The sequence below is a fragment of the Trichomonas vaginalis genome, chromosome V (genome assembly GCF_026262505.1).
Source record: "Trichomonas vaginalis G3 chromosome V, whole genome shotgun sequence".
Classification (NCBI taxonomy): domain Eukaryota; phylum Parabasalia; order Trichomonadida; family Trichomonadidae; genus Trichomonas; species Trichomonas vaginalis.
In genome coordinates, this window is record NC_067207.1 from 20,696,694 (window position 1) to 20,720,244 (window position 23,551).

Genomic DNA, 23,551 nt, shown 5'->3' on the forward strand with positions numbered 1-23,551 from the left:
TTAAATAGTAAAGCGGACAAAAATGAACTTGACGCAATGAACAAAGTTTTGAAATCTCATAAACACAACATCTCCGATATAAATGAACTTCAAGCTACATTAAATAGTAAAGCGGACAAGAACCATGTTCATTATATAACTTCAGACGAACAGATTATAACGGACTACCATGGATATTTAACACGAAGTGATGAAGCGAAGACAAAAAATGTTAATGAAAGAAGATATAAATACATTCGTGCTAAAGGTTATGACATAAGCTGTACTGTACAGTATGATGTAGCTAAAGCACCAGAAGCATTTGGTTATACCGGTGAAATTTATGCCTCTACTTTCAATGTTAACGGTGTATTAGTTGAACCAATATTTATGTTAAGAGTTAAGGCAAAAATAACGTTTGAAGATGCTATTAAAAGTAAAGCTGACAAAGTTGAACTCGAAGCAACGAACAAAGTTTTGAAATCTCATAAACACAACATCTCCGATATAAATGAACTTCAAGCTACATTAGACAGTAAAGCTGACAAGAACCATACACATAAATCCTTCACTACTGTTAGAGCAGACGACATAATATTGAACTTTGACCTTGGTTCAAGTGCACCATTAGAAAATCCAAGTACAAGCGTAAAAGATACTCTTAACAGTTTAGATAAGAGTTGCAGGAACATTGAAAGTCATGCCAGAAACTTTGAAGCACATGAACTACCAACAATGTTAGATAAGAAAGCAGACAAAACTTATGTGGATGCAGAACTAACAAAGAAATTTTCGAAACCAGATACAATGACATTTACAACAGAAATTATAAATGGTGAACCAGCAACTCCATTTGAATTTGTTAGAGGTCTTCAACCAGATACTTTTGAATTTTTCTTGGATAATTCTATTGAACTAACATTACATTATAAAAGTGGAACAAATGCAACATTTCATCCGGGAGATACATTCCAAATGGTATTTAATGACATAAGTTCTTTAGAATATGTTTATAGAGTTATGAGCATATATGATTTAATATATCCTATAGGAGCTGTTTATACGTCTATGAATCCAATAAATCCAAACACTTTATTTGGTGGTAGATGGTATGAAATAGTTGACAGTTTTCCATTCTACACTAATACTCAGTCAATGAAGATGGGAGGTTCAAAGAAAATAGGTATTGAAAACCTTCCTTCACATATGCATAGGTTCAGTGGAAGAACATCTGTGGAAGGAAACCATTCACATTCAATAACAAAAAGAGGTTATACAAATCTTGCAGCGGGTTCGGATAGACAGGGAATGCATAGATATGATATCACAACTGACCCCAAAGATGTTAGCACAGGTATTTTCTGTGGAACTGCAGGAAATCATACACATGTTGTAGCTGGTATTACAGACCCAGCAGGTAATGGAAAAGATTATATGCCTCCTTATATAACAATGCACGCTTGGATACGAGTTGGTTAAAATCTTTAACTTTACATAAATGAGCTTGAAAGAAGTATTCGAACAACATCCATGGAGGTCATTTAAGAAATTCAATGAAGCTGCAAAGAGTTGGGGATTTACTAACAGAGCTGAAGTGAAAAGGTTCTTTGACAAAAATGTTGTACATCAAACAAAAATAAACCCTTACGACTACTTTTTACCAATTTACTCCAACACTCCTGACGCATACCAATTTGACACTCTCATTCAAAGCAGAAAAGGAGGACATAAACCATTCCTCATCTTCATAAATGTTAACACTCGTAAAGCATATGCATATCCAATGAAAAATAAAGGAACTCGTGAAGTGTTAAGAGTTTTACAAAAGTTTGTAGCAGAACATAACCCAAGTACTTTAACATCAGACCAAGACAGTGCATACCTCAGCAATGAAATCACAGAATTTCTCATTAAGCATAACATAACTCACTACACTACTGAAGACCATAACCATAACATACTCGGCATCATAAACCGCTTCATAAGAACGCTCAGAGATTTAAATCAAGAGCGAGACTTTACCGAAGAAACAATGAAACATTTTCTCGAAGTATATAATTCCTCAACACATTCTACAACAGGACATACACCAAATTCAATGACACAACAACAAGAAGAAAAGTATATACAAAAGAAACGAAGCCAAACACAAAATATCAGAAATTCAACACAATTTACCCTCATTCCTGGTACAAAAGTTCGTGTAGTTCTTGACGACAAACCGTTGACAAAGAAACGTTTAAGGTTAAGTAGAAACTATTATATCGTAGACTCTACACAAGGTAATGGATATCTTATAAAAGCTGCTGACGACTCCATAGCATTTTACCCTCGACATAAGTTAGTTGAAAGTAGTAATGGCAAACTTGCTGAAACCATTGACGAAGCAAAGCGAGGAGTGGTTATTGAAATACTTGGCTACAACAAACGATGACACTTATAAAGTAAGATATGAAGGAGGTGTTGAAGATGTTATACCATCTAAGAACTTGAGAGAGTCAAAGCCAACACATCTGGGACCATTAGAGCGGGAGTACTGGAAAGACAAAAATATGCCAGAAAGAATAAGAAAATTCTTCTAAACTTTTTCATTAGATGTAAATCAGACATGAATGAGAACAGTCATGATATCATTAATGGTACCATTTATTTACACCAAAAAATAATGTTTATGTTAGAATGTTAGATCTAACACGTTTTCTAACCACTTTTCTAACATGGTCTAAAACTCTCGAAAATCATGAATTTTTGACATTTCCTTATGAAAGAAAAATAACGCTAATTTTTTTCTAAGAAAAATTTTTATCTTGTATGTAAAGATATGATTTCAACAATCGGCACAACAACAATTCAAACTACAGCACCAAACTCGTTAGTCATGAATCCAACATCTATGTTAGTAGAGATGAAAAGCTTCATTCCTTCTTCATATACTTTCGAAACAAAAATCCAGAAGATAAAGCAAGAACTTTTAACAAGTAATTTAGACTGTAGTGCGAAAGATGAAACAAATGAACAGTATCTTTATGAAATGCAGGACATTATTGACCATTTACCCAAATTGCCTGAAATCCAACAACAAAAACTAACTATTCCTGAATTCGACGAAATTGAAGTCAAAACAACTGACTCAGTAGAAATAAAGAAGTTCATACGTAAAGTAAATTATGAATTCCTTGGTTTTCATTGCAACCATAAAGTTATGGACAAAGATTGCGACATGGTTTATAAGAATGTTTCTGACATATATAAATCTGAAGAATTTAAGACCTACGATAACTTTGTTTCATTAGTTGCTGAATGTGTTTGGGAAATAAGAGATAAAGATAGAAGAGGCAAAGTATGGAACGAACAACTAAGACCCGCTATGTTTGAGATGAAGAGAGCAATTGACGCCTTAGTTGTTTTAGCAGGTCAAATTTCAATGTATAACGCAAAAATGAACCCGCAATGTTCAAAATGTAAGGCAGCGATGAGGAAATATAACTACTCCGTCAAAGAGATAGAAAGAATGAGAAACGACTATGCAGATTTAAAGAAAGAAGTAGAAAAGCCAGCAGAAGATAAAATGGACATGTTAGCATTTCTGAACAAAAATTATCCAACTGCTGACGATTTCCTTCTATCTGACGTCAAGAAGAAATATAAAGAAACCTTCGGCATTGTTAAAACATTCGATGTACTAAAAGAAGAAATAGAAGCTACAAAACTGTTTAAAGTCATGAACCATCGCAACATATACCATGTAAAACGCTTGTAAATAGTTATGTTAGAAAAGAGGTTAGAAAACGTGTTAGATCTAACATGCTAACATAAACATTATTTTTGCTGAATTCAGCACAAAATTCTGAGTAAAATGACATATGGCACGTGTCAAACCGTTGAGTTTTCACAAATTTTAAAAATTGCTGCGGAAAGTTCGTCAAAAAAGTGAAGGTTCCCGACGGTTTCAAACCGCCATACTTTACATGAAGATAGTTTACAATGTCAACTAAATATCATGTACGATAGAAACGGTTATGTAAAGTTTACATTTTGTAAAGTTTTGTCCTGATTCAAGACAAGTCTTGTATTTTTTCAGAACAAGTCTTGTATTTTTTCAGAACAAGTCTTGTATTTTTTCAAGACAAATCTTGTCCTGATTCAGAACAAGTCTTGCACTTTTTAGTCAGTTTTTCTTGTAAAGTTCTCAAATTTGAGAACAATTGTCCTGATTCAAGACAAGTCTTGTATTTTTTCAGAACAAGTCTTGTATTTTTTCAGAACAAGTCTTGTATTTTTTCAAGACAAATCTTGTCCTGATTCAGAACAAGTCTTGCACTTTTTCAGGAAATCCTATCGTCTAACTTTACAAATGTCACTTTTTCAACATGATTGCATTTTGGTCGGGAAACAACTTTCTCTCAATTTTGTCACTTTTTTCTATCGTCGTGTTTTGTCACTTTTCCCTCAGGGTGTGTGTCAGAAAATATCCAAAATCTTTATAGCCTCGTATCTCCTTCAATTCTTGACGGCTTGACATGTATGACACACCATTCAATTCAGAATTATGTGCTGAATCTTATGACCTTCATTTGTTCGTGACTTCTTTTCACATATGTAACCCTGAATTTTTAACATTTCTTTAACACAGAAAAATAAAGTTAGTTTTATTTTTATTTATTTTTTTATTTTGTATGTAAGGACAGATATGTCAACAACAGAGAACACAACAACTGCTATCGTTCATGAAGCCATAAATGAAGAATACGAGTGGGTTCAGTTTAACAAACAACTCCGTCTCATTCGTTCGGTCAAAGACGATATGTACCAAATGCAAAGTATTTTGACAGCATGTTTTGCTCCAGACACTAAACACGCAGACGACTGGTTCAAAAACCAAAGCACACAAGAACTTTTGAGTGAAATTTCTCTAGACCGACTTTTTTCGGTCTTGCATAAAACACATGAAAATCGTAAAAATTTGCCAATAAATTTAAGAGGTTATTATGTTCATAGACTTTTAGTAAATGCAGTTGCAATGTGGGCTTCTCCTCGTTATGCATGGCATGTTTACAGACTTCTTGACGAAATTCATAGACAAGAACGTGGAGAGATGGAAAAGAAACTTCAAGCAAAAGATGAAGTCATTGAATCCAAAGACAAAAGCATACAGAAAAGAATACCACGTTCAGTACCAAAAGGAAAGGAAAAGAGTTATAAGTATATGATATATACTGAAGAGTTGGAGAAAGAAGAAGATAAAGATATGGTTATGTTGCATTTAGTCAGAAGAAACAACAAAAGCTTTTATGACCTTGCTAAGATTTACAAATCTGACAGAAACTGGTTCTATCGTGAAAACTTACCGATTTCAATGACACCGAATGAGCAAATAAAGGAAATTGTCAAAAATACTCTTCCTCAAACACACTATGACATCAAAGGTTGCACAATACTTACATTCAAAGAAGACTTAACATTACTGAAGGAAAAAATAACAGAATATTTCGATAACTTCAAAGAGGAAGAATAAAAAAATCTAAGCTAATTTTATTTTTTTATAAAATTTTATCTCATATGAAAGAACATGAATTTAGAATATTCGGAACTCATGACAGAAGAAGAGAACGAACAACATGTAAAAGATTATGCAAAATTTCTGAAGACATACAAAGCATTTAAACAATATCTAAATGCTTCTAAAGATTATGCAAAATTTCTGAAGGTATATAAAGCTTATGAAAAAGCGTATGAAAAGTTTATACATTGGGGAATTGTTGTAAAATATCGATATGAAGACTAACCAAAAATATATTTTTGCTTAAATGACGTCAGGGTCAATTTCTTCAACCATTTCACTTCCTTCGTCAATGTCAATAGAAGCTTCTTCAACCTTTGGTAAGAACTTTTGTATAACATCTTTGTTCGTTATTGTTTTCAGAGATGAAGAATAATATTTCACATTTGTTTCACCCTTCTTATATTCTTTCTGTTCGGAAAGATTCATAGCAATACTGAAGAAGTCAATGTTGGAGTTCTTTATAATAGTATAATGAGTATCTTTGACATTCACGAAGAAACCCTTTTGTTTCAAAACTACTGCTAACTCTTGTGAAGTATAACGTTTGCGGTCAATGACAAGCTAATGGTCTGACATACTGACCAAACTTAGATTCTTTCACAAACTTCTTGTTAAAGATAACATTGACGTTTGAAGCATTATTGAACTCATTCTTGATGACAGTAGCGAGAGCATTGTATGAAAAGAACTTGCAATCTTGCATGTGTTTCATTAAAATAAAAATATTAAATTATTTTGAAAAATAACTTAAAAAAATCTAATCTAATTTTTTCAAAAAATATTTTTTATCCGATAGAAAAGATGACAGAAAAATTAACTTTTTACATAGCGCCAGACCCTTCTTGCCCACATCTTTTTAAGCCACAATATATAGTCATAGAACTAAATAGAGAAAGCGAAATTCTACAAATAGAAGAAAGCGAAATTCTACAAACAGAAGAAACATATAGAGACCTAGATAACGAAACTGGATATGCACTATTCTGGTTAGATTGTCCTTATGAAATGTATGAAAAAAAGGCTTTATATGAAGAATATAGAAAATATTGTCATGAAAACAATATAAGACCAAGCTCTAGAGAAAAATTCTATGCTGGTATAAAACATCTTTTCGAAGTTCGGAATGGCAAATATAGAAAGAAATAATTTTTCTAAGTTTATTTTTTCAAAAAATATTTTTTTATTTCCTACTAAAGATGTATCGGAAGTTGTCTAAGTTAGAACACTCGGAAATAAAACAACTTCTTACAGAAGCTAATATAGATGTTGCAAAGCATTACACAACAAACAAAAAGGCACTCGCTGACATCCTCAATGACTATAATGGTGAAATAACTTATGATAGAATTCATGAGTTCATAAAGCCGCAACGCGGCGAGGACGAAGTCCATGCAAGAGCATTTCCTTTAAATGACGTTGCTATTGACTTATATCATAGACGTTCAATACCTCATGAAGTAAGAAGAGAAATGTTTGACATAACAAATGCAAACGTGGTCATACTCGTAAAGCTCTTTTCACATGACGTTCGTCAAGAGATGTTTGACATAACAAATGCAAACGTTGGTGAAACAAGAAGAGCTGTACCACATGAAGTAAGAAGAGAAATGTTTGACATAACAAATGCAAACGTTGGTGAAACACGAAAGAGAGATGACACACTGAAACAACAGAGAAGAGAGATGTTTAAAAGTGCTATAGAACAAGTTCGCAAAGCTAATAATGTCATTCGTTCCATTGACGACAAACCAAAAGAAGGTGAGAGATGGTTAAAGAAAGATGAAGAAAATAGGAAGAGGAATGTGAAGTCAGGCAATAGACTCATTGACTTTAACATCGAAGCTTTAGATGAACCAAACAGAGACTACTTACACAAACATTTCGGTAAGGTTTTCATGAGACTCTTAGAGAAAATTAAAATAAACTCCCAACAGAGATGGATGGTATGTTATAAACTTGGTGGAAAGTATGAATGTTCTACGTTAAACCTCAATAATATTGGAACATTACTACATCAGCTCTTGAAGGAGAACTTTATATCAGAGATAGAAGCAAATGCTGCAGGTATTGTTGAAATGCACTATGACTTCTTCTTGACAAACATAAAGAATCTTACTGAAATAAAGATGTATGATTTAACAGAATATGAAGGCTTAACAATGTCAGATGTAAAGAAAGGAAACCAAGAAGAGACCATATAGAGATGAAAGCACACTGACAAATGACCAGAAAGCCATTTTGGAAGCTCTTAAGCAAACAGGAAACCCAGCACTTATAGAAAGCTTTTGGAAAGATAATGGTGAAAAGAAGTTTTATAAGAAGAGAAGCGGTCAGTTCTGGAAGTATCTTTGCACATTACCTATAAATCTTGAACGCTACCAAATCTTCAATGAACTGAACAAAAGAACTGCAACACTTATGACAGAAGATAACTGCTTCGTTTATGCTTGCATTCAGGCTGGAGTAAATGAAGAAACTATTGACCACATGAGAGAAGTCATTCGTGTTAGAGACTTTCCTCAAAGTAAAGTACAAGAAATTTCTGACGCAACAGGTATAGCATTTAATGTTACCATTGGTTACTTCAATGACTCAAGACATAATGAAATAAAGAGATACATACCAAAAGAATGTGAAACTGTTCGAACTATTGACTTACTTCTTGTTGAAGACCACTACATGCTAAATGAAAGACTTCCAATGACAACATATTTCATTCGAAACTATATAGAAATCTTGAAGGAGTGTGGTGGAATGAACATTGAAAAACAGATGAAAATATATACAAAGAGAGAAGATAAATATGTAGTTCGCATGGATAGAACTACACCGCTATGGGATGTTATGAAAACATTGTGGGAGTGCAAATATTTTGAACCTATTTCTTATGGAGAACTTTTCACATATACGACTGACTTATATAAACAGAACCTTGCACCATTTAAAGATTTGACATATGCTCCAAAGTATTGTGTACAACTGAAGAAGAAAGCAGAGTCAAAAGAAGTAAATAAAGCTAAATGTAAGTTCATACCTGAGCACGTTTTCTTTGCTGACTTTGAGTGTAGTACGGATGGCTTTCATAAAGCTTTTAACATCTGTTATGACAGTGAAGATGGTTCAGTTAGTGAAAGTATTTGGGGTCAAAACTGTGCAACAGAATTTTTGGAAAGACTTCCTGACAAGAGTTTAATATATTTCCATAACCTCAGTTATGACATAAACTTCATCTTAAGACACATGACAGAAGTGAAAGGAACTCCCATCATTAAAGGTTCACGAACAATGCAAATAACTGGTTTATATAAAGGAAGGGCAATTATTATAAAAGACTCTTACAGTGTTATAAATAAGAAGCTTAAACTATTTCCTGCTATGTTTAACTTACAAACAGGACCGAAAGAAGTATTTCCATATAACTACTACAGCAGTGTTTTGTTAGCAAATGACAACAGAACTGGTGTCATTTCTGAAGCATGTAAGTTTATCCATGATGCAGATACATTTATGAAGAACATAGATTCCATCAAAGGTTGCAGAATAGATGAAAACCACTTCGACTTAGAAAAATATAGCACGTTTTACTGCAAACAAGATGTAAGAATTTTAAGAGAAGGTTTTGTAAAGTTCCGCAATGACTTATTGAAAGAGTTTGATTTAAACGTTTATGACTACGTTAGTATTTGTTCTATTGCTAACAAATTGTTTGAGAACAGAGTATACTTCCCGAATGGAAATCTTTATGACCTCTCAAATAAACCAAGAGAATTTATTTCGAGATGCATTCAAGGTGGAAGATGTATGTTGTCAGATAACATGAAACAAAAGAGCAAAAAGAAACTCATTGCTGACTTCGACACTGTTTCATTATATCCTTCAGCTATAGCAAGACTTTATACTTTAGAAGGTATTCCAAAAGTATTGAAGGAAGAAATGTTAAGCACAGAGTATCTCATGAGACATTTATTCGATGACGACCAAAAGGAACCCATTGGTGAAAAGTTTATGTCTGGCTTCTTTGTTCTCATTAAGATAACAGAGATTGGTATACCCAGACACTTTCATTTAATAGTTTGCGACCCTGAACTAAATCCAGAACTTAACGTTCCAAGAAGTTCAAACACTTGCTGTCTCATGTATGTTGACCATATAACATTACAAGACCTCATAAAATATCAAGGTGTCAAATGTGAAGTGTTGCAAGGATACTATTACGATGGAAACAGAGATATGAGAATAAGAGATGAAGTAAAGAAGTTGTTTGAGTTAAGGTTAAAGTATAAGAAAGAAGAAAACCCCTTACAAGAAATTATAAAACTCATTCTGAACAGCATTTATGGCAAAACTATTCTATCTCCTATTGAGTCAAAAATAACCATAGTAGATGACAAAGATGCTATAAGATATGCTATAAGAAATTACAACCATATAGTGAAGTTCGAAGGTTTGGATGGTTCAGATAAAACTATTTTCAAGCTAACGAAAAGCATTTGCAGACACTTTAACTTCTGTCCACTTGGTGTTAATATTCTGTCTATGTCAAAACGTATTATGAATGAAGTATTCTGTACTGCAGAGGACATGGGACTTCAAATCTTTTACCAGGATACCGACAGTATGCACTTATATAATGAAGACATCCCAAAGCTTGCAGCAGAGTTTAAGAAGAGATATGGTCGCGAACTTATAGGAAAGAACCTTGGTCAATTTCATAGCGACTTTGCAGAAATAACACCTGGAAAACAAAGTTTAGCTTATAAAAGTATTTTCTGTGGAAAGAAGACCTACATAGACTTACTCACTAACGATTTAAATGAAGTTGCATTTCACTGCAGAATGAAAGGCGTGAAGCAAGATGTTATTGCTTTAACCGCTAATGAAATGTTTCCTGAAGCTATACAATGCTATTACAATGAAGATAAGAACATTCACATACCTGTTGGAACATATGACAAAGACTCTGAGTTCAGTTTAATGAAACTTTACAAAGCACTTCATGATGGTCAAGAGATTGCATTCGACTTATGTAAGTCATGTCAACCTTGCTTTGCTGAAAAGTTCAACTTTTCAATAACGACTAAAACAAGCTTTATTCGTAAGTTGAAGTTCTGAGGTCATTTATTTTTGTCAGCAATGAGGTCATTCGTGATAAAAATAAAGCTAGCGTAGATTTTACAATACTGCGATGGTAGAGTTTAAGAGTTGTGCTTCAATGTAGAGACAGTCCTTCCCATCTGGAGGCAAGAACACTGGACATTTATGGTCATGAGTGGAGTACATGTCTATCCAAAACTCACGATTGAAGCCAGTTAATTTATAGTATTTAGGGTTAGGAAGTGGTGAAGTTCTTGTATGACCAATGAACTCATTTTCAACGCCTTTGGCTATATTAGAGTAAAGTATTGCTTGCTTTCTATCCCAAATGCCAGGTGTTACAATCTTTGAAAATTCATTTTTCCTCGGAAGCATTGCATCATAATTGAAAACATTCTTAAAATCATCACTTGGTTCGGAGATTTGAAATCTTATACGTAATGGATTTTCTTTCTTTTTAGCGACTTCATTGAATGGTGAGAATACAATGAATTGACAGTCATGAGTTCCATCTTCATTTTCATTAAATTCATAATGAAAGTCTATAAGTTGTGGCTGACTACCTTCTTCTTTCAGTTGTGCAAGAAACTCACGTAAAGGCTGTAAAGTTTGTACTTCAATGTTGAACTTTTTCTCGAACATCTCATTAAATGAAATCATACATTGTTGCAATGTTGTATCGTCTTTAAAGTATTTGTATATGTGAATGTTTTGGGCGCTTAAAGACTGTTCGTCATTTTCTATCTCGACTTGAAGTATAAAGTCAACCTTTCTGAAAGCACGTGTTATATACATAGATGTTATGCCAATGTACTTCTCTTCATTTATGTTCACAATCCAGTCTGTTGGAAACTTAAACGTTACTCTGTTCCCCTTTATTTTGACGTCAGGGTTTTCACTACTGAACGCAACAGTTAAAGGTATTTGTCTATACATTTAATTCGGATAAAAATAAACCATTTACTCTTTCTTTGCTTCAGCTTCTTTAGCTTTTGCTTCTTCTCTAGCTTTTTTCGCCAGCAAACGTGGGTTCTTCTGTCTTCCAGCAGCTAATGCAGCTAGTTGTTTTTCACTAAGTTTTCTCTTTGGTCTCTCTGGCTTTTGTTCTTGTTTTTGTTCCTTCAGTTCGGATAAAATTTGCTCGCGAATTTCTTTCTTCAATGCTTCAACATCTATGACACCTTGGGTCTTGTCCGTAGGGCTTGTCTGAGTCATTTGACTGCAGATAAAAAACTAAATTAAAACTTTAACCGATGTAAAATGAGCTTGTCAAAATCAGAGCGAGAGTCTATTATATTAAATGACGCAAGAGGAATACAACATCCTTTCTATTACGTAAGTCAGAGTAAAGATGGTAAAATATACGTAAGAAAAAGAAAGGTTCCATTAGCGAATGCAGAAGCGACAACATTAAGGTGCATGGCAAGGGTGAAGTCCACGAAGCCCATATAACCTTCTATTCAAACTGAAAAGTCAATAGAACCAGAAGAAAAGAAGCCAGATGTACTTTCAATAACGAACCAAGAGCTTATTGCAAAGTTCGTGAATTTCATTGAAAAACAAACCGAGTCAAAGAACCCTGACCCGCCAGTGAAAGAAGTTGAGACAAAAGAGAATGTACAGTTCATTGAAAATGTCAAGAAACAACTTCCACCACGAATACCAAGAAGAAGAGTGAGAATAATGAAGTAAATAGATATTTTTATCTGAAGTAAATACATGCAGAACGAACAGCTAAACGAATTTACTCCAGCAGAGCATATTCATCAGATTCGCTCATATTTCGATATCATAGACAATGCAGTTCAAATTGGTGACACTAATAGAAAATATTCTGACGCAAAGATTCCATCACAACCTGGAACTGCTAAAGATAACACATGGGTAACATTCAATCTCTCACCTCCTGGTGAAAATATGTTGGACCTTTACAATACATTCATTACGTATAAAATGGAAGGTCAATTTATTGCAGATAAAGAAATTGGTTCAGGTTCCAATAAAACAAACCCACCAGGATTTTGGATTGGTTTCGATGACGCTTTCTATGCAGTTGCTGGATATCAAATCCTTGCAAATGGTCGTATCGTATATTCTCAAGACAACGCAAGAGAAGAAGCATATATAACTTCAAACTCACAAACTACCGAACAAATAAAGAAAGTAGATGTTTTCTCAAAGACTCGACATGAAGATGTATGGAGTCATTCGGGAACATGCAGAACAGGACAAATTGTTAGTGGTCCAATTACAGCAGGAAAATCATTTGATTTTAAGCTTCGTTTAAGAATTCCTGTTAGAAGATTCCTTCCATTAGAAGCTATTCGATTTATTCCAGCTTTTGCAGGAAACATTCAGCTTAAAGTAAAGTTCAGTAGCGACGCCTTACAATGCACATCTATATCTGTAAATGATATCATTGCTTTCAATCCAACTCTTAAAGTTGCATTTGCTTCAGATTCAAATCCACCGACAAATAAATTTGTTCCATGGAATGAACCATTCACTATGATAACGAAGGCAATAGAAGCTAGTGGAACAGTTACTATTACAACTGTAACCCAGCAACTATTTCGAACAAAGATGGATTTTAATGAATGTTTCATTCATCCAAAGTCATTCTCTTTAGACCCTAACATTTATACAGAACTTGTAGAACATTATACAAACGAGGCTTTATGTTTTCCTGTTAAAGTTATGGATTGGATTCCTATGGACGGTTCATTCTCAAAGAATACAGATAGTTCAAGTGCAACATTTACAGCAGCTTATACGCCTATTAATGTTAAAAGTATTTGGGCACTATTTAGAAAGAAAGACAACTATTATGTTAATTTTGAGAACCCTAAGTTTAAATATCTTCAGCTTTCCATGGGAGCTTATGGAAATATGCCTGCAGAACCTGAAAAATCATATGGACCTGTATTTTATGAAATGGTTGCGAACGCTTGCAATACAAACAATGATATGATAGGATTTAATGAAGATGTTATGAGGTCATTGGTGGATGATGGTAGTGTGGAACATAAATGGGATAGCTATGACAACACACATTTCTTATGTGGTTTTCCAACAGAAGTGGACTTTTGCTTCCAGCAAGGTCAAACATCTACTGCTCCAATAACATACAAATTGTCTGTTAAAGGACCTATTGAACTAGCAACTGAAAATGTACCAAAGCCACTTATTGGATTTATGAGGGATTGTTGCTTTGCAATACAAGTAAGACAGTCAGGCATACCAATAATAAGACTTGACGACTATAACTTAGCAACTGACGACAGTGAGGAATAAAGGATGAACGTTTATTTTTAAAGCTTATAAATGAGTTCTTCATCAAGCTCTCGTGAACCTTCACCATCTGTGAAACAAACTTTACCAAACGATTATGGAGCACCTATTGAATATTTCTTACGAGCTGCACAATGGCAAAGAGCAGTTTCACCAAGGTTAGGTGTTCCACCAGCTCCTGTCAAAAATAGCATTTGGTCAAGTCCTTATATAAGATATGGTCTCCCACTAGGTTTGCTAGCTACAGCAGGAGCAGTTATGATGTTGAAAAGAAATAAAGCAAATGTTATAAATAATACTGAAGTAGCTGAAGTTAAACAAACTCCAACACCTTCGTCAAAACCAACGCCTTCACAAGCAAAACCTTCAATGACTCCTGAACCTATGGAAGTACAAACTCCTGTTCAAAAGTCAACTCCTAAACCGACTCCAACATTTAAACCAGAACCTACGCCTCAAATAAATCGTAAAACTCCTGCGTTTCCTTACTGAAAAATAACGTTATTTTTATTTTATTTGAACATTTTTATTTGATTGAAATGACGACTAAAGTCACTGAAGCAATGAAACAAAAGTTTTTGGTAGAATACATTAAATCAGGAATTATTCCAGAAGGTTTTTACGTTCATACTATGAAGGATGGTAGAGTTCAGTTTAGAAAGATAAAGCAACCATTAGATAGAGAAGGAATTTTGAGAAAGATTAAACTTCATGAGGACAACATTGCTGAACTTAAGAAGAAGTTAGAAGAGTTGGAGAAAGGAAGAGAGTTATAAAGCAATGAATTCAACAGGTTAGAAATGAGGTTAGAAAACGTGTTAGATCTAACATTCTAACATAAACATTATTTTTGTGCTATGTTTTCATACGTGTGAGGGTGGTGATATCATTAATTTTAAGTTTATTTTTTATTTTATTTTTATTTTATTTGGATGTAATGACAGAACAAAAGCAACTCATACAAATCAAAACATATAACAAACATATATTTAAACATTTATTCTTCCTTCCTGAGCATAACATGTTCTTTCAAATACATCCGAGACCAGTTGACTTTTCATTGACTGTTTATAAAGATAGAAATAGTTATATCATTAAACCATACGATGACGAAGGTAAGTTATGTAAATTGTACGTTAAGAAGTTAGAGAAAGTTTATGGCTTCAAGTATGACTACAATAGGGTTAACACTGATGATGAAGATATTGAGGAAAATTTATGAGAACATTAGTGAAGTTGTTAGTGAGAACGATAGTGAGAACGTTTATTTTTACATTAGTGAGTTCGTTAGTGAAGTGAAGTGGTTGGCGGCTTTGTAAAGTGTCAAATTCACAAGTATTGGGTAAGGTGGAACGCAGTGCCACAGTACCCAAGACTTGTATACTAACTACATTTCCTCAAAGTTTCTCAGCAATTTAGCGAGGAATGTTCGTTATCGTGTAGATATTTATAATATATACATGATAACAAACATTCCCCGCTAAAAGATGTAAAATCTTATAAGAAATAATTGCAAAAGAATAACAAATTGCAACAAATTTTATATGAAACTGAACCTTATGAGGTAGTGATTCAAGATCACCGCCTCATAAGATTCAGTTTCAATCTCAAGTATCTCAAAAGTAAGACTCTATTTTTTGCCATGTAAAGTGTCACTTTTCTGTCAAACCATTTTTATTGTTTTCGTTTACAACAATGGAATGACTTCAGGATGGGTCCTGACTGACGTCGGTTCGCGTCCTGACTGACATCAGGAAATTCTATCGTTCTACTTTACAAAATGTAAACTTTACATAACCGTTTCGATCGTACATGATATTTAGTTGACATTGTAAACTATCTTCATGTAAAGTATGGCGGTTTGAAACCATCGGGAACCTTCACTTTTTTGACGAACTTTCCGCAGCAATTTTTAAAATTTGTGAAAACTCAACGGTTTGACACATGCCCTATGTCATTTTACTCAGAATTTTGTGATGAATTCAGCAAAAATAATTTTTAGGGTAGAAGGTTAGATCTAACCCGATATCTACCCTCATTATTTATAACCGTTTTACATGGTAAACGTTATGAATTCGTGAGATTCTAAACAGTTTTGTAGCTTCTATTTCTTCGCTGAGGATATCAAAAGTTTTAACAATGCCGAAGGTTTCTTTATACTTCTTCTTGACGTCAGATAGAAGAAAATCGTCAGCAGTTGGATAGTTTTTGTTCAGAAATGCTAACATGTCCATTTTATTTTCTGCTGGTTTTTCTGCTTCTTTCTTTAAGTCTGCATAGTCGTTTCTCATACGTTCTATCTCTTTGACGGAGTAGTTATATTTCCTCATTGCTGCTTTACATTTTGAACATTGCGGATTCATTTTTGCGTTATACATTGAAATAAAACCAGCTAGAACAACCAAGGCGTCAATGGTTTTCTTTAACTCAAAGGCTGCTGGTTTTATTTGGCCATTCCATACTTTACCTCTTCTATCTTTATCTCTTATCTGCCATACACATTTTGCAACTAATGAAACAAAGTTGTCGTATGTCTTAAACTCCTCCGATTTATATATGTCAGAGATGTTCTTATATACCATGTCGCAATCTTTGTCCATAACTTTATGGTTGCAATGATATCCTAGAAACTCATAGTTTACTTTACGTATGAACTTCTTTATTTCTACTGAGTCAGTTGGTTTCACTTCTATTTCATCGAATTCATGAATAGTGAGTTTTTGTTGTTGGATTTCAGGCAATTTGGGTAAATGGTCAATAATGTCCTGCATGTCATAAAGATATTCTTCATTTTCTTCATCCTGTGCGGTACAGTCTAAATTACTTGTTAAAAGTTCTTGCTTTATTCTTTGTATTTCTGTTTCGAAAGTAAATGAAGAAGGAATGAAGTTTTTCATTTCTACTAACATGTTGGATTCATGACTAACGAGTTTGGTGCTGTTGTTGTTTGAATTGTTGTTGTGCCGATTGTTGAAATCATATCTTTTATACAAAATAAAAAAACAAATAAAAATAAAACTAACTTTATTTTTTCTGTCTTAAGGAAATTCGTGAGGGTAGAAATGAGGTTAGAAATCGGGTTAGATATACCCTTCTACCCTAAACATTATTTTTGGTCATGGGCTATGCCCCGCCGCTTTGCGGCTTTATGACAAAAATAAATGGTTCATTTCCTCACAATATTTTTGTACAAAACGACCCCAAACTTTTAACTTCTTTTCTGCAGCTTCTAATGCTATCTTAGCGAGTTCATATTCTCTAAATTCTCTCTTTAAATCTTCTTGTTCCCATTGGTCTAGTTCGTATGGAGAATCTCTATAACCATAACATATCTCACGTTCATGTTCTAATTGTTTTTCGCGCATTTTTCTAACATCTTGTTCGAACAAAGGTTTAGCATTCTCTACTGTATCTTCAAGTTCTTCTTCATCTAATTTCTCATGAACTTTCTTGTCTATGGAGTCCATAATTTTTCCAACTGCTATGCAATATTTTGGAGAAGCCCACATTGCTATATAGTTTATAAGTCTTGGGTCTACATACGTTCCTCTAACCTGTCTGATTTCATCAGGAATTCCCGCATGAATTTTGTATAAAAAGCAACCGCCGGAATTCCGGTGGTTGCTATATTCTTCACAAAATGCCTTATAATACTCTTCCCAGGACTTATTTTCCAACAACTTTCTAAAGTCTTTCCTAAACTGCTGACACATATTTGTTGCATTAATGTAACCATCCTTGTCTCTACGTAAGACTTCAATACCGTTATAAGTGCCTTTTATGAATGTTTCGCCATTAGATTTGTTCGTGAATGTTTTTGCTTCGACTGACATTTCTGTTCTTACATACAAAATAAAAAAATAAATAAAAATAAAACTAACTTTATTTTTTTCTATCTTAAGGAAATTCATGAATTTTCATGAGGATAGAAATGAGGTTAGAAATCGGATTAGATCTAACCTTCTACCCTAAATTTATTTTTGTCTGATTTCATCAGGAATTCCCGCATGAATTTTGTATAAAAAGCAACCGCCGGAATTCCGGCGGTTGCTATATTCTTCACAAAATGCCTTATAATACTCTTCCCTAAAAATTATTTTTGTCTGATTTACATCTAATGAAAAAGTTTAGAAGAATTTTCTTATTCTTTCTGGCATATTTTTGTCTTTCCAGTACTCCCGCTCTAATGGTCCCAGATGTGTTGGCTTCGACTCTCTCAAGTTCTTAGATGGTATAACATCTTCAACGCCTCCTTCATATCTTACTTTATAAGTGTCATCGTTTGTGTTATAGCCAAGTATTTCAATAACCACTCCTCGCTTTGCTTCGTCAATGGTTTCAGCAAGTTTGCCATTACTACTTTCAACTAATTTATGACGAGGATAAAACGCAATAGAGTCGTCGGCAGCTTTTATAAGATATCCATTACCTTGCGAAGAGTCTACGATATAATAGTTTCTACTTAACCTTAAACGTTTCTTTGTCAATGGTTTGTCGTCAAGAACTACACGAACTTTTGTTCCAGGAATGAGAGTAAATTGTGTTGAATTTCTGATATTTTGTGTTTGACTTCGTTTCTTTTGTATATACTTTTCTTCTTGTTGTTGTGTCATTGAATTTGGTGTATGTCCTGTTGTAGAATGCGTTGAGGAATTATATACTTCGAGAAAATGTTTCATTGTTTCTTCGGTAAAGTCTCGCTCTTGATTTAAATCTCTGAGAGTCCTTATGAAGCGGTTTATGATGCCGAGTATGTTATGGTTATGGTCTTCAGTAGTGTAGTGAGTTATGTTATGCTTAATGAGAAAATCTGTGATTTCATTGCTGAGGTATGCACTGTCTTGGTCTGATGTTAAAGTACTTGGGTTATGTTCTGCTACAAAAGATTGTAAAACTCTTAACACTTCACGAGTTCCTTTATTCCTCATTGGATATGCATATGCTTTGCGAGTGTTAACATTAATGAAGATGAGGAATGGTTTATGTCCTCCTTTTCTGCTTTGAATGAGAGTGTCAAATTGGTATGCGTCAGGAGTGTTGGAGTAAATTGGTAAAAAGTAGTCGTAAGGGTTTATTTTTGTTTGATGTACAACATTTTTGTCAAAGAACTTTTTAACTTCAGCTCTGTTAGTAAATCCCCAACTTTTTGCTGCTTCATTGAACTTCTTAAATGACCTCCATGGATGTTGTTCGAATACTTCTTTCAAGCTCATTTATGTAAAGTTAAAGATTTTATTCAAGACGGTACCATGCGAATACAGTTATAAATGGTGGCATATAATCTGCACCCAAGCCTGTTGGATTTGTTGTGAAAGTGTGTGAATGATTTCCTCCTGGTTCAGTTGGTCGAAAAGTCTTTTTTGCTGAATTGTTATAAGCTGGAGATAAAACGTCATGACCGGCTTCATAGTCTGAGTTGTATAATGGGTGGTCTCTTAATGAGTGGCTATGGTCGCCAGAAAAGTTTGTAGTTCCTGTATGCTTATGCGGTGGAAGGTTTGCTTCTAAAATTTTCTTTGAACCACCTGTTTGCTTTGAAGAGTTAGCACAGTATAAGAATTTGTCTACAATCTGCTGCCATGTACCAAAACCTAAAACACTTGCTGGATTTGTTGAGTTCATTGACGTATAAATAGAGCCTATAGGATATAATGTTTGAAGTATTTCAGTCTTTAATGTTTGAAGCTCTGTTTTGTCGGCTTTCTTATCATATAAATCTAGAGCAGTGAATTTAACATTATTTTCATCATCCATGACATAAACATTTTTACAGCTAATTTCTTTCTTCGTTGTTATGTTTTCATTCGATGTTAAACCTTGTGGAAAGTTAGGAGGTTTATAATATAATGCATCCCCACCAGTTCCGCCAACCGTTCCTTCAATACTTTCTATAGCAACAGTTGAGAAGGAGTTATGTGTATGTTCTTTATCTGCTTTCTTATCTAACATTGCTGGTAGTTTATATGTTTCAAAGTTTCTGACATGACCTTCAATGTTCATACATTTGTTATTTAAGGAGTTTAGTGTATCTTTTACGCTTGTACTTGGATTCTCTAAAGGTGCACTTGAACCGAGGGTATAGTTCAATATTATGTCGTCTGCTCTAACAGTAGTGAAGGATTCATGTGTATGGTTCTTATCTGCTTTACTATTTAATGTAGCTTGAAGTTCATTTATATCGGAGATATTGTGTTTATGAGATTTCAAAACTTTGTTCATTGCGTCAAGTTCATCTTTGTCTGCTTTACTTTTAATAGCATCTTCAAAAGTTATTTTTGTCTTAACTCTCAACATAAATCTTGGTTCAACTAATACACCGTTAACAAAGAAGTATGAAGCATAAATTTCATCGTTATAACCAAATGCTTCTGGTGCTTTACCTGTGTCATACTGTACAGTACAGCGTATGTCATAACCTTCAGCACGAATGAATTTATATCTTCTTTCATTAACATCTTTCGTCTTCACTTCTTCATCCTGTGTTAAATATCCATGATAATCCGTTATAATCTGTTCATCTGAACTTATATAATGAACATGGTTTTTATCTGCTTTATTATCTAATTTCTCTTCTATCTCATTTATTTCAAGTTCATGCCTACCACCACCTCCTTCAGAAGTATTTTTCTTCAGCTCTTGAAGAACATCCACTTCACCATCTTCGGTGTCAATAATGAGACTTTGTGTTAAAACTTTTCCTGTCTTAATGGATGTTTGTAAAACTTCTTCTTCACCGTGTTCGGGGTCATGGTCGTCATCATATCTTGTGAAATCAGAGATGTTGTCATACATTAAGCATATCTGTCTCAAAAGTTCTGCTATTTGGAACTGGAACGAAAGATATACAGAACTTTCATCATCTCCTAAAGTCAAGTCTGCTTTCTTAAGTATTTCTTGAATGTATGCAATGAGAACAGAGTACCTTGGAAAATATTCGAACAATATTTCATTAGCTGTTGGTTTTGGTGGTTCTTCTGGAGTTTCTGTTGTTTCAGTTCCTTCTGTAGGTTCTGTTGGAGTTTCTGCATCTCTTGATTTCAATGCTCTTGCTCTCAAAGACCTAAATGTTAGAGCACCAGGTTTTACAAAGGACTTTATAAATGCTTTAATAGTTCCTGGTAAGTTATTGTTAGCATTAAGTAAGTTCTTTATACTTCCATCATGTACGTACTTTTCTTGTAGTCAGCAATAGACTGACTGTGATTTTTTAAAGATTTGTCAATACCTTTAAGCCAATCTTCATGCATGTCTGATACTGAGCCAAGAATATCATTTGCTTCCTTTAGTGTATTTTGTGCTTCTCGTAAAGTATCCAATCCCGTACGTGCATTGTTTGCTATACGTCTTACAGTATCTATTTGACTCCTTGTTTCTTGCATCCAACCAGATAAAGTTTTAATAGTATCCGAACCATTTGAAATGAAGTTCAAAGCATTTTTAACGTCATCTAAAGCTTCTTCACCAAGTACTGCCCATATCTTTCCGATTTGGTATTGAAGAACTCCATATGAACCAGCTGTTAAACCAGTATTTATAAGGTTCCATATCCATGATTTAGCAGTTTTTCCATCCTTTCCATCTTCTCCATCCAAACCGTTTTCGCCTTGAGGTCCTTGAATTCCTTGAGGTCCAGTGTCACCCTTCTCTCCTTTCAGTTCATCTTTATGTTCGTTATAATATTCTAATGTCATAAGGTGTACATCATTACTGCTACCAGCAACGCCGAGAATTTGTTTCTCATTCATGACTAAATTCTTTAAGCATTTAATGTTGTCGTCAAATCGAAAGCTCTTTAATAATTCAATGAGAACATTTAGTACTTTCACTAATGAGGCATCTACTGTAGAATTTATATATTGCACCGTTCCATCATTTATGATAGGAACTTTACTTGTTGTAATGAATGGGTCATACGTGTTAAAAGTATCGAAATCAATGACTTTTTTAGTTTTTCCATCGTCAATGACTAAATCATTGCCTTCCACTGTTAAAGTTGAGTTTTCATTTACTAGTTCATGTGCTCTTCTTGCTTCATTTGTTTCATACGCATATGCAGCAATAGTCATATTTTAATGAGAATAAAATGTTGTTCTATTTGCAAAGTACAGACCCAAACGAATACGGGACAGTAAAGCTACAAACAAACTTAGGTCTTCAGAATGAAGCACTTGCTTTCAGAGTTGTTGACTTCAATACTATCGCAACTTTTGTCATAACAGATGAAACAGATTTCATAGAGATTGAAATAGATGACAAAAGAAGTTTTATAACATTTCCTAACAGAGCCGAGTATAGAATAGATAAAATTGCTGGAGTCATAGATACTCTCATAAATGAAGAAACTATTGACAACATAGATGTCGAACTCTCTTCTGAGGGAACATTGAAGTTCAGTTATGCGAAGGAGTTTAAGATAACACGAATGAGTCATAGAGTTCAACTTCTTTTAGGAGCATATCATATGCAACTACCTTTGAAAAGTGTTAGTGGAGTTATTGAGATGAAATCTGTTCCATACGTATGTTATGGCAATTGTTTATACATTGAGTCTAAAATAGCTAATGTCACAGGCATTTCAGGAGTTAATAGTAAAGGTTCAGTAGAGTATAAATCTTTCTGTTATGAACCCTTACAATTTGAAAGATATGCAATTCAGACTAGTTGACTTTCAAGGCGAGCCTGTAGAACTGAAGGCACCAGTGCGAATGACTGTTGAAGTTGACTTTTTAGAAAATATTAAATGCAACAGCTTACAAGAGAACTCAGAGCTAAAAATATAAAGTATGAATGTTATGTATTAGGTCATGAACTTTGGTTGTTGCTGTTTGATGAAACAAATGAGTTAGTTATGTCAGTCAAGAGAACAGAAAAATATTGTGTTAGTGAAAACTGCACCAAGTCAATAAGATTAGGTCTACATTATGAAGATGAGTTCGATACTGTTGAAGAAGTTTTGGACAGATATTACAAATTGCTAACTTGAAATTTTTTGACTGACTGCTTTAATTTACTAAAACATATTTCAAACAAAGCTTATAGTCAGTAGATAGTTTTGTATACTCGTTCGAATATTTATACTTAAACTCAACTCCTGTAGTTCCAGGTGTTTCAATGATGCGGATGTTACCTATTTTCATGAATAGTGGAGTTTGACCACAGCATTCGATTTCAGGGTCGAGATAGTCAATGACACATTGTTTCCCTGTTATTCGTGATATAACATTTTCAAGGTCCTCCTTTGTTAGAATTATTTGGTTTTTGCTTATAAGATTTGTCAAAAGCTTCTTATCGTCTTTGAGTAAAATTGTTTGGTATAACTGAAGAAGGTAATGGTCTACGTTATCTGAAGGATTTGTTTGAACATTTGTGTAAGGATTGTCGTTGGCTTCTCTTGAAAGAACTTGGTCTAATGGTGGATACTCTAACTTAACATCTGATGTAGCGTTAGCGTTTGAAGCTGTGTTTAAATTCACCGACTTAAGTTCTGGCTCCTTTTCTTTCAAACATTCTGAACTATAGTTCTTTATGACAATATTGTTTGTCGTTCGTGAGTCAACATTTGATGTTGGTTCAATTGGAACATTAACGGCACCAGCTAAGATGGATTTGCTTCTCATTTCATAT

At 34.0% G+C, this 23,551-nt stretch overlaps 14 protein-coding genes and 1 pseudogene across 15 annotated transcripts, besides 3 other annotated features; 7 read left to right on the plus strand and 8 right to left on the minus strand.

Annotated features, from left to right (window-relative positions):
- Positions 1-15,316: part of a mobile genetic element that runs on past the window's edge.
- TVAGG3_0373470 (integrase core domain containing protein family) lies at positions 1,478-2,111 on the plus strand (the record flags this gene model as incomplete). Its single annotated transcript, XM_051231865.1, has 1 exon — positions 1,478-2,111. A coding segment is annotated over one exon (634 nt), but the record flags the coding sequence as incomplete, so codon positions are not given.
- On the plus strand, positions 2,801-3,622 carry TVAGG3_0373480 (organellar and viral DNA polymerase type B; the record flags this gene model as incomplete). The annotated part of the gene is made up of 1 exon (XM_051231866.1): positions 2,801-3,622. A coding segment is annotated over one exon (822 nt), but the record flags the coding sequence as incomplete, so codon positions are not given.
- On the plus strand, positions 4,913-5,494 carry TVAGG3_0373490 (KilA, N-terminal/APSES-type HTH, DNA-binding family; the record flags this gene model as incomplete). The annotated part of the gene is made up of 1 exon (XM_051231867.1): positions 4,913-5,494. One exon carries the CDS (start codon positions 4,913-4,915, stop codon positions 5,492-5,494), a length of 582 nt encoding a protein of 193 aa, XP_051101597.1.
- Positions 7,012-7,981, plus strand: TVAGG3_0373500 (annotated as a pseudogene). The gene has a single exon. A coding segment is annotated over exon 1 (970 nt).
- Positions 10,715-11,572, minus strand: TVAGG3_0373510 (uncharacterized protein; the record flags this gene model as incomplete). The annotated part of the gene is made up of 1 exon (XM_001312476.1): positions 10,715-11,572. The coding sequence occupies one exon, from the start codon at positions 11,570-11,572 to the stop codon at positions 10,715-10,717; it is 858 nt and encodes a 285-aa protein (XP_001312477.1).
- Positions 11,597-11,851, minus strand: TVAGG3_0373520 (uncharacterized protein; the record flags this gene model as incomplete). The annotated part of the gene is made up of 1 exon (XM_001312477.1): positions 11,597-11,851. The coding sequence occupies one exon, from the start codon at positions 11,849-11,851 to the stop codon at positions 11,597-11,599; it is 255 nt and encodes an 84-aa protein (XP_001312478.1).
- Positions 12,356-13,930, plus strand: TVAGG3_0373530 (uncharacterized protein; the record flags this gene model as incomplete). The annotated part of the gene is made up of 1 exon (XM_051231868.1): positions 12,356-13,930. The coding sequence occupies one exon, from the start codon at positions 12,356-12,358 to the stop codon at positions 13,928-13,930; it is 1,575 nt and encodes a 524-aa protein (XP_051101598.1).
- Positions 14,072-14,419, plus strand: TVAGG3_0373540 (kinase C-related family; the record flags this gene model as incomplete). Its single annotated transcript, XM_001312479.2, has 1 exon — positions 14,072-14,419. A coding segment is annotated over one exon (348 nt), but the record flags the coding sequence as incomplete, so codon positions are not given.
- Position 15,317: 1 nt separating the features above from the next.
- Positions 15,318-15,622: a mobile genetic element.
- A 347-nt stretch (positions 15,623-15,969) lies between these two features.
- TVAGG3_0373570 (organellar and viral DNA polymerase type B) lies at positions 15,970-16,836 on the minus strand (the record flags this gene model as incomplete). Its single annotated transcript, XM_001312481.1, has 1 exon — positions 15,970-16,836. One exon carries the CDS (start codon positions 16,834-16,836, stop codon positions 15,970-15,972), a length of 867 nt encoding a protein of 288 aa, XP_001312482.1.
- Positions 15,973-23,551: part of a mobile genetic element that runs on past the window's edge.
- On the minus strand, positions 17,074-17,760 carry TVAGG3_0373580 (uncharacterized protein; the record flags this gene model as incomplete). The annotated part of the gene is made up of 1 exon (XM_051231869.1): positions 17,074-17,760. The coding sequence occupies one exon, from the start codon at positions 17,758-17,760 to the stop codon at positions 17,074-17,076; it is 687 nt and encodes a 228-aa protein (XP_051101599.1).
- TVAGG3_0373590 (integrase core domain containing protein family) lies at positions 18,055-18,606 on the minus strand (the record flags this gene model as incomplete). Its single annotated transcript, XM_051231870.1, has 1 exon — positions 18,055-18,606. The coding sequence occupies one exon, from the start codon at positions 18,604-18,606 to the stop codon at positions 18,055-18,057; it is 552 nt and encodes a 183-aa protein (XP_051101600.1).
- On the minus strand, positions 19,160-20,719 carry TVAGG3_0373600 (phage tail repeat-like family; the record flags this gene model as incomplete). Its single annotated transcript, XM_051231871.1, has 1 exon — positions 19,160-20,719. One exon carries the CDS (start codon positions 20,717-20,719, stop codon positions 19,160-19,162), a length of 1,560 nt encoding a protein of 519 aa, XP_051101601.1.
- TVAGG3_0373610 (organellar and viral DNA polymerase type B) lies at positions 21,076-21,993 on the minus strand (the record flags this gene model as incomplete). The annotated part of the gene is made up of 1 exon (XM_051231872.1): positions 21,076-21,993. The coding sequence occupies one exon, from the start codon at positions 21,991-21,993 to the stop codon at positions 21,076-21,078; it is 918 nt and encodes a 305-aa protein (XP_051101602.1).
- On the plus strand, positions 22,011-22,592 carry TVAGG3_0373620 (uncharacterized protein; the record flags this gene model as incomplete). The annotated part of the gene is made up of 1 exon (XM_051231873.1): positions 22,011-22,592. The coding sequence occupies one exon, from the start codon at positions 22,011-22,013 to the stop codon at positions 22,590-22,592; it is 582 nt and encodes a 193-aa protein (XP_051101603.1).
- TVAGG3_0373630 (uncharacterized protein) lies at positions 22,930-23,544 on the minus strand (the record flags this gene model as incomplete). Its single annotated transcript, XM_051231874.1, has 1 exon — positions 22,930-23,544. One exon carries the CDS (start codon positions 23,542-23,544, stop codon positions 22,930-22,932), a length of 615 nt encoding a protein of 204 aa, XP_051101604.1.